Here is a 10336-nt window from a genome sequence, read left to right on the forward strand (position 1 = left end):
TTTTATTGTTTCTTTTTTCTTCCTCTTTTACTAACTCCTTTTGTGAATTGATGATTTTCTCTAGTGGTGTGTTTTGATTCTCTTCTTTTTTAAAAAAAATATTTTTATTGATTTTAGAGAGGAAAGGAGAGAGAGAGAGAGAGATAGAAACATCAATGATGAGAGAGAATCATTGATTGGTTGCCTCTTGCATGCTCCCTACTGGGGATCGAGCCTGCAACCCAGGCATGTGCCCTTGACCGGAACCGAACCTGGGACCCTTCACTCCTTTTCTTTTTGCTCCTCTTTCTGGATGATTCAAATGGCCTGTCTTCTAGTTCACTAATTCTTCTGCTTATCCAGTCTGCTATTGAAGCACTCTCTGATTCTTCATTTCAGACATCTTATTTAACTCTAAGATTTCTATAAGTTGTGTTTAAAAAAAACATACCGCGTTTTTTGTTTCTTTATTGAACTTGTCATTTTGTTCATTTTCCTAATTTTGTTTAAATTTTGTTTGTCTGTGTGCTTTTTTAGTTCACTGAATTCCTTTAAAAGGTTATTCTGAATTCTTTTCAGATATTTCATAGATCTGCATTTCTTAGAGTCAGTCATTGGAGTTTTTATTAGCTTCCTTTTGTGGTATCATTTTTCTTTGAGATTATTCATGATTCTTCAAATGTTGTACATTTGAAGAAGTAGGCACCTCTTCCAGTCTTCACAGACTGACTGTGACAGGGAAAGTCCTACACCACTTATCCCATCCAGGAACCTGAGTGGAGTTCTTGGGTAGGCCACCCTGGTGCCTGGGTCAGCAGGTGAGCAGGTCTGGTGCTTGGGTCCACAGGGTTGGGCCTGGAACCCAGGCTCACTGAGACAAACCTGGCACCTATCACCCTGGAGTCCATGGTGCAGTTGGATACTCTCCTTTGTGGAGGGTGTCTCTCTGTGCTGGGGTGCCTGGGCCTGGGGGGAGGGGTGACAACATGAAACTGTCTTTTTTACCCTCTTCAATGTGTCTTTTCTTATCTGAGCTTAACCCAGGAGCTGTAATCTCTCACATGGAATCTTTAGCTCTTCTGAAGGTATTTTCATGTATGGATAGCTGTTCAAATTAATGTTTCTGGAAGGGGATGATCACCAGAAACTCCTGTTCTGCCATTTTGCTGAGGTCATTCTTCATAGTGCCTACCTTCAAGTAATCTTAACCTATAATTTAAAATCTTGTCACAAGAAAAACTCCAGGCTCAGAAGACTTCACTGAAGTTAAATGTTTCAGATGTTTAAGAAAGAACAGCAATCTGTTACAAACTCTTCCATAGAACAACAGAAAAAGAGGTTCGTGTCCCATCTTGTTTTATGAAGCAATATAACCTTGACATCAAAACTTGAGAAGTATGTTACAAAGAAAAGAGAGAGAAAGAAAGTTATAGGACAGTGCTTCTCTTGAAAATCCCAGACAATCCTAAGCAAAGTATAAGCAAGTGGATTCAGTGATATTGAGTGATGATATGTCATGGACAAGTTGGGTTGGCTTCAGGAATTTAAGTTTTGTGTAATATTTTAAAAAAGTAATAAATGTGTTCATCTCATCAACAAAGAAATAAACTACATGATCATCTCAATAAATGCAGAAAAAGCATTTGTACAACTCCACACCCATTCATGATTAAGAGAACTGTTAGCAAACCAGGAATGGAAAGGAACTTTCCTAATCTGATCAAATAAGAAATCTGTGACAAACATCCCATGTAACTGTGAAATAGCCAAAGCTTGTCCCTGAGGTGGGACTGAGCCAAGGATGGCTGCCCAGCGCTGCTTCTGCTTGGCACTGCACCACAGAACCTAGCCAGAAAAGAATTAAAGGTATACGATTTGAAAAGCCAGAAATGAAACTCATTGGTTTTGGGTTTTTTTGCAGATGATATGATTATTTAAAAGAAAAGTCAAAGAAATCCAAAAGCAAAATATTAAAAGCAATGAGTGAATTTTGCAAGATTGCTGGACTCGTGCTCAACATAGGCCAAGCAATTGTATTTCTAAATATCAGAAACAAACAATAATGATCATTTATAAATTTTATTTATGATAACCTTCTAGACACTTCCATATAGAAATAATCTAACAAAAGATACCTGAGACAGAAAGTGGTGAAATATTATTGAAGAAAAGTGAAGAAAACCTAAGAAATGGAAGTGTAGGGCATGTTTGTGGATTGCAAGCCTTAATATTGTAACAAGGTCAATTCTTCCCTAAATGGTGGATTCAGTGCTATTCCAACCGAAATTCAAGCACCGATTTTTGTGGAAATTGACACACTTATTCTGTAATGTATTTGAAAAATACAAAAGGCCAAGACTAGTGAAGACGGTGTTGAAGACTTTGGATGACTGACGTGCTCCCAGAAAGCAAAGCAGTGTTAGTGTGAGAATCATTCTGTCCAGAGGGCAATGAGCAGGATACGGAGCCTGAAAACAGACCCCCTCATACAGCTTTCTGGTGGATGACCCAGGAGACACTGCAGCTCAGTGAGGAAGGGCGCTGTTGTTAATAAGTGCTTCCAGGTCAACTAGATATTCCTAAAGGAAACAATTATGAATTCCCATCTCACAACTTACACAAAATCAGTTACAGAGAAAATTATGAAAGGAAACAAAATTTTTAGGAGAAACTAAGATTTCTTCATGGCCTTGAGTTAGCAAAAGTGTTTTAAACTGAATACTGATGATAGACCTGGCCAGTTTTGCTCAGTGGCTGGAGTACAGGCCCACAGACTGAAGGGTTGCAGGTTCAATTCCTAGTCCCAGTCGGGGCATGAGCAGGAGGCAACCAATCGATGTATCTCTCTCATGTAGGTGTTTCACTTTTCCTCCTCCCCCCTCCCTTCTGCTCTCTCTTAAAAAAATCAATGGAAAAAATAATCTCACTCCTCAGATGAGGATTTTAAAAAAAAATACTGACTATAAAGGAAAAGAATGACAAATTGGCATTCATGCCAATTTGAGAACTTTGGTTCATCAGAGACAGCATTAGTAAAAGAGGACAGAAAATCAAGCCAGAGTGGGATGGATATTTGCTATCCTTTCAGCCAATAAAGGACTTATTTATGAGAGGTAATCAGGTTTTTATTACCTGTAAGGTAATACAGACTCCATGTGTAGATAGACCAAGCACAGGGGTGCTGCTAGGAAGCCCGCAAAAGAAGGAATGGAGATGGAGGAGGAAAAGCCATCCTGATCATTTTCAGAAATGAGGGTTATAACTCTTATTCATTTGTTACTGCTGAATTATTTAATGGTTAATTAATTTTTGTCCCCCCACTTCACCTCCTAAAAAGGCAAAAGGCATGAACCCATGAACAGACATGTAACACAAAAAGATCTCCAAAAGGCCAATAAATATCTGAAAAGGTGGCTCAACCTCACTGATCAAATCAAAACCACCATGAGACACTTTCAGAATGGCTAGGATTTAAAAGACTAACGATACTGAGGTAGGTGAACTCCGGGGCCTCCTATGCCATAAAGGCAGGGTAGGAATTGATAAAACCACTGAGGAAACAGTGAGGCGCCTTCTGCTGAAGTGAGCACATGCACATGATCGTTCAGCAGCCTCTTGGGCTCTGTCCAAAAGAACACGGGCACGTGTGCTTCTGAAGACATGCCACGACGGCCCCAGCAGTGGGTTGTGAGCCCCAATGGGAAATCCTCAGATGCCCATCACTAGCAGAATGAGCAACTCTTTTTTGTTGTTGGGGTTAAGCCTTACCAGATATTTTGATATTTTTTTCCATTGATTTTTTAGAGTGGAAGGAGGAAGGAGAGGGAGAGAGAGAGGAGAGAGAAGCATCATTGCAAGAGAGACACATTGATTGGTTGCCTCCCTCACGTGCCTGAAGGGGGCTGAGGACAAACCTGCAACCCAGGTACGTGCCTTTGACTGTCAATCAAACCTGTGACTCTTTGCTGCTCTAACCACTGAGCTACCAGCCAGGGCAGAAAGAACAACTCTTCACAGTCAACTCATTCCACAGGATACAGAACAGCCATGGAAGTGAACAAACACATTGTCACTCCTGCAGTCACACGGATGAGTTGCATGTGCATAGTGTGGGAAGAGGACACTGTTCTAGCCCCCCAGGGAGGAAGAGCCTGGCGTCCTTGTGTTTTGAGGGCACGCACATTGTAAGAAGGAGTGCTATGGTTGCAACTTATCTCTGCCATTCTTCAATTTAAACTTTTTTTTTTTAAATAAAACACACACTCAAAAGGGAAAAGTTTGCCACCAGTAGACAAGCACTAAAAGAACTTTAAAGACTATACTTTTGTCAAAGGGAAAGTGATCCCAGATGGAAGACCTGAGATGCAGAAGGAAAGGAGAGCAGAGAAAGTGGTAAATGTGTGCGTAGTCTAAAAACTGAAACTATCCTATCTAATAAAAGAGTAATATGCAAATTAACCATAACTCCACTATACCCACAAGCCATGCCCACCAGCCAATCAGGAGCAAGTATGCAAATTAACCCAACCAAGATGGCTGCGGTCATGGAGAGAGCAGGAGGCTTGGGTTTCCCCGGCAATGGAGGAAGCCAAGCTTTCCACACACCCTGGCCACCCCAGGCCTCCACTCAAGGCTCCAAAGTTTCAATTATAGAAGATAAATAAATCCCAACAAAAATGGCTGTAGCCACGGAGCAAGTAGGAGGCTTGGCTCTGCTCAAGGCTACAAAGTTTCAATTATAGAAGATAAATAAATCCCAGATACCAGGGCCTCTGCTTGGGTCGCCGGGGGGCGTGGCTAGCCTGCAAACCACCACAGGCCCCTTACCCAGGCCCCCCCATGCCCCAAGGGAACCCCCACCCTGATCCGGGACACCCTTCAGGGCAAACCAGCCGGCCCCCACCCATGCACCAGGCCTCTATCCTAGCTAATAAAAGAGTAATATGCAAATTGACCATCACTCCAACACACAAGATGGCTGCCCCTATGCGGTCAAAGATCCTGCCCCCATGTGGACACAAAATGGCCACCACAAGATGGCCAGCAGGGCAGGGCATTTGGGAGGGACCAGGTCTGCAAGGGAGGGCAGTTGTGGGCAATCAGGCCAGCAGGGGAGGGAAGTTGGGGGTGACTGGGCCTGCAGGGCAGGGCAGTTGGGGGGGACCAGGCCTGCAGGGAAGGGCAGTTAGGGTTGACCAGCCTGCAGGGGAGGGCAGTTAGGGGCAAACAGGCTGGCAGGGGAGCAGTTAGGCATCAGTCAGGCTGGCAGGGGAGTGGTTAGGGGGTGATCAGGCTGGCAGGCAGAAGCGGTTAGGGGCAATCAGGAAGGCCGGCAGGCGAGCAGTTGGGAGCCAGCAGTCCTGGATTGTGAGAGGGATGTCTGACTGCCCTTGAGGGGTCCCAGATTGGAGAGGGTGCAGGCTGGGCTGAGGGACACACCCCCTGTGCACGAATTTTGTTCACCGGTCCTCTAGTAAGGAAAATAATGTCTTATGGGGCTTAAAAAAATAGGATTAACATATGATGAAAGGAGAGCAAAAATCTCAAGGAAAGCTAGACTATTGCCAATTTGGCCCAAGACAGTGGGCGATGTCTGTGGCTGGTGTCGCAGCTCTCCTGGGCAGAATAATTCCAGTTTCCCAGTCAGTCGTCATGTGATCATCAGATAGATCATTCTTAGGACACCCAGAGAGCAGTAGCTAAGCATTCACAGAGTGGTATCTGTGATTTTGTATTGCTTTTCTTTTTTCTTTTTTTTTTCTTTTTTTTAAATTTCTTTATTGATTAAGGTGTCACATATTTGTCCTCATCCCCCCATTCCCATCCCACACCCCTCCCCACGGATGCCCCAACCCCCTGTTGAACTTAACCATTGGTTAGGCTCATATGCATGCACACAAGTCCTTTGGTTGATCTCTCCCCCCTCCCCCCACCCTCCCCTATCCTCCCTCTGAGGCCCGATAGTCCGATCAATGCCTCCTTGTTTCTGGTTCTGTTCTTGTTCATCAGTCTATGTTGTTCATCATTTCCCCTAGATGAGCAGGATCATGTGTCACTAGAGATATACTTATAAGAACTGAATGTGAGACGAGCAATAATAGTTATGCTGACAGGCAAATGAATCAGTCTGTAGTGAGTTTCTTTCTGGACCAACAGTTCTTTTGAGACCCAATATCAATGTCCACCAGTTCCTTATGTGTACATGTCGGCACTGACCCCTCAGCTCTGGATGGTGGACAAATGGTGGTAATGCAGGTCCGACTCCCTCTGGTTTGGTCTCGGCCGGACCCAGGGGCGCGGCTTCACCCCGGACCCAGGGGCACGTGGCCTCACCCGGACCCAGGGGGTGCGTGGCCTCACCTGGACCCAGGTGCGCGCGGCTTCACCCGGACCCGGGACCCAGCCTCACCCGGATCCAAGGGCACACGGCCTCACCCGGACCCGGGATCCAGCTTCACCCGGACCCAGGGGCGCGTGGCCTCACCCAGACCCAGGGGTGCGTGGCCTCTCCCAGACCCAGGGTCGCGTGGCCTCATCCGGACCCGGGATGTATTGCTTTTCTTGAAAAGATCCTCCCAAATAACATAAACTGTAGGCCCCACAAAACCTGAATTTGTCCTCCATCTTGTCACCAACTCCCTTTTTTCTCAGAGAGAAAGATTGGGAGAGCTGGGTGGCGGGAGGGCCCAAGGAGAAGGGACACTGAAGTGGACTGGAGTGTGGGCAGAGGTCTGATTGTCAGCTTGGTTCCTGTGCACCACCCATCTGACCCCTCTGCTCACAAACCACGCATCACCACTGCCTGAACCCTAAGTGGATCTGAACCCCAAAGCTGGGGCCCCTTTTTGGGGGGGACAAGCAGCAGCCTCTCTCCTGCACAGGCCCGTGCTGCCCTCTTGGCCCTGCCAGCCATGGGAAATGGACCCAGAAGGCCTCCTGGAGATCCTTGCCCAGCACTCGCCTGCCCATGGGCTGGGCTGGCTTATATATCGCTTTTAGATAGCTCTATTTGACCATGTCCTTCCAGCCCTGCTCGGGCCACCAGGCTGTCAGGAGGAGGTGAGCCGTGAGGCCTTGCTCCCTCGCTGCCCCTGCTGCTGACTGCTCCCTGTGAGGCCCTCTGGGTGTGATCACACTGGGGCCCCTGGCTCCCAGCCAGGTTGAGTGGGTGTGGGTCGAGGCTTCTCCATGGACTCCCAGGCTCTCTTTGCTGGGCCCGGGAGACAGCATACCTCAGGGGGACCTCATGCTGGCCACAGGCCGGGGGCAGCCCCGGAACCCCCTGAGCCCCCTGGCTTATCACAGCCAACCAGCTCCCTCTCACTCGCTTCCTCCAGCCTTCACCTCGTCTGTGATTGGGGATTCTCAAGAATGATCTCAGTGCTGTGGGTGTAGCTGACTCAGGCTGTGGGCTACTGATGACAAGGAAAGCCTGTGTTTGGGCTCTACTGGAGTTTATCACAAACCCTGCAGATAGACCTCTTGTGTCCCCAATAAAGTTTGCTTTCTTCTCATGCTTCTCTCGCCAGCCAGCCGGGACCAGGCCCCCAGAGGCCCTGGGGACTTGCCTGGATGCCTAGAGCTCCCAGGCCCCAGCCCCCACCGCCTCCCCACTCAGCTGGTGGAGTCATTTTGCGAATAAGCCATAGAGCTGGAGCTTTGTGGGTAACTGTGGACAAGGGTGGACTCTCTTCCTCCCATAGGACATTGGTCAGTGTCTGAAAACATTTTTGTTTGTCACATTGGGGAGGGGGTGTAACTGGCACTTACTGGGTGGAGGTAGGGCCTGCTGGTGCAGGAGTTGGTGTGAGGAAAAGGGAGGGAGGGAGGGGGAATGCACTAAAGGCCCCCATTTCATCCTAGCTGGTTTGGCTCAGTGGATAGAGCATTGGCCTGCGGACTGAAGAGTCCCTGGTTCGATTCCGGTCAAGGGCACATGCCCAGTAGGGGGACGTGCAGGAGGCAGCCGATCAATGATTCTCTCTCATCATTGATGTTTCTATCTCTCCTCGCTCCCTCTCTGAAATCAATAAAAATATATTTAATGAAATAAAATAAAGGCCTCCATTTCCCCAGCAAGGCCAGACACCCTCAGGGCCCAGCTGGCTTCCCATCCTTATGTGGGGGTGACAGTAGAGTAACATAAAAGGGCAGAGGGGAGAAGTATGTGGAGGGACACCCTGGCCCAAGGGGTGTTCTCACGCTGGCATCTGTAATGCAGCATTTACTGGAGGCGTGGACCGTGGATGGACTGGGTCAGGGACCTCCTGTGGATGCTCAGGGTGCAAGGGACATGCCTGTCCCTTGGGGCCTTGCTCAGACCCATGGCCCTAGGAGTTCCTCCTCAATGACCCCCTCCCTGTTAATGTCCTCATCATCCCCCCAGCCCTGGGCCCTCCTCTGGGGTGAAACTCCAGGCAGCAGAATGTGCTGCATACAGTGTGTGTGGGGGGAGGGAAGGGGGCGTTGCTCAGATCAGGAGAGGCAGCGGAGAAATGAGCAGAGGTGAGGAGTGGAAGGACCAGTCTTCACACCCAGGGACATGTGGGTGAGACAGCAGCTCCATGCAAAGGCGAAGGAGTGCCCTGCAGAGAGCGCTGCCAGTGTGCAGGAAATGTGGCAAAGGGAGGGGGCCAGCCATGATCTCCACAGCCCAGCACGTGTCCCCTACAGACACAGGCCTTCCACAAGCCTCAGTATGAGTCAGAATCAGAAAGAGACCCAGTCCATCTGAGCCCGTCCCAGCCTGGCTGGGGAGCAAAGGGTGCTTGCCACGGGATTGTCACACAGAGCTTCGTCCCACCTCCTTTAGTCTGTGCAGCTTTCTCATCTGTTCCCACGTGCTCCACCTTGGCACTTGGTTGCACACCAGGTCTGGTGTCTCCTGGAGATGAGATTCCAGTTGGGTAGGAATGGCAGGAAGTGGAGCTTATGCCTCTCTATGCGTCCAGGGGGAATGGGGTAAATTTTTAATTTGTCTCATTACTGGCCATGTGAACATTGATTGTTTAATTAAGATGATGTCTGCCAGGCCCCGCCCTGCAAGGGTACTTTCCCTCTTTATTATAAGTAAGTATTTTGTAGAAAAGTACTTGAAAACTATATAAACATCTCATGCTTCCTCAAACTTGTTTGTCTATTTGTCTGAGTATGAACTCATGAATTACAATTTTTTTCAACAGGGTGTAATCTGTTGCTCTCAGTACGCCCCGTCCAGCTGGCTCTCCGGGCATTGACAGTGCCCAGGCTCCTGATGGCTTCCCAGCCATCTGATGTGTCAAGATGTTCCAGAAGCATCGGGTATTTTTCCTGCCCAGACTGGAATCGGCTGTCTCTCCAAGGAATCCTGGTCACTGTTAGAGGAAGATGATATTTAGAAACCACAATCTGGGTACTGGGGGTGCTCCTGCTCCCGGGTGTCCGGATTCAGCCCTCCCAGTGAACAGAATGGGGCATGAGTGTGAGCGTGCGTGTGTGTACAGATAAATGTGTGTATGTGAGTCCACACTCACACAAATGTACACCCGCACAAACGCATTCACTCGCTCACACTATCCATCTTTATCTGCCAGTGAGTTTCCCCAGTCAGCCACTGGCTGGTTTCCTTCCCTTGTCAAGCGGTTTGTGTTTTCACTTCATTGATGTACAGCCTTCTTCACTCGGTCCAGGCCAGGATTCCAGGCCCGGAAGAAGCATCTCCCTCAAGCCTGTAATTTGATGGAGGGAGCACTGGCTCTCCGGGAAACCTGGATGAGCGGCAGAACTCAATGTGCCATTGAGCTTCTCCGAACAGATTTCTGGCCTTAGCTCTGCTCTTTATAAGAGCAAAAGTTGAAAACCCTTCCTGTGCATCGATGAGAGAATGGTTCCTTGACCTGTGGCTCGGGCGTTGGCCACCGAATTCTTGACTCCTTACTGAGGGCCGGGTCGGAGGGCAGGGTGGTAGTTCTCCAGTGAAGCCTGTGGAGGTGAGAGGAGAGAATGTTTTGGCAAAACAGCTTAGACTTGGCCCCAGGACAGCGCAGGGAGGAGAGAGCACTCCGCCCTGTGTCCCTGGGGTGGCCGAGACTCCTTGTTCGCTGGGGTCATGATGGAGCCCCCAGCTTCACTCCAGAAGACACACCCTTGCTTGTGGACTGGCAGTGCCTTCTGCTCACTGGACTTGCTGTAGAGCAGGGGTGGGGAACATCCGGCCCACAGGCCGTAGAAGTCCCGAGAAATCATTTGGTCTGGCCCTGCCAAGGCATTAGGGGTGAGTTAATTAAATGTTTAACCAAATATAGCAGGCTAATTTTTGATAATTTTATATGGCCCCCAAATGATGTTATAGATCAGGCGTCCTCAAACTACGGCCCGA

The 10336-nt window shown here is 48.5% G+C and overlaps 1 protein-coding gene across 1 annotated transcript in view; it reads left to right on the plus strand.

The window, feature by feature from the left end:
* The window catches only part of BANP (BTG3 associated nuclear protein), a 146118-nt gene extending 136258 nt beyond the window's left edge, over window positions 1-9860 (plus strand). The window contains exon 13 of the mRNA XM_079759432.1: window positions 9162-9860. Coding sequence (XP_079615558.1) covers window positions 9162-9215 — 54 coding nt within the window. The 3' untranslated portion in view covers window positions 9216-9860. The remainder of the gene's footprint in view (window positions 1-9161) is intronic.
* Window positions 9861-10336: the final 476 nt, after the last annotated feature.

The sequence above is a fragment of the Cnephaeus nilssonii genome (genome assembly GCF_951640355.1).
Source record: "Cnephaeus nilssonii genome assembly, chromosome: 20".
NCBI classification, from domain to species: domain Eukaryota; kingdom Metazoa; phylum Chordata; class Mammalia; order Chiroptera; family Vespertilionidae; genus Cnephaeus; species Cnephaeus nilssonii.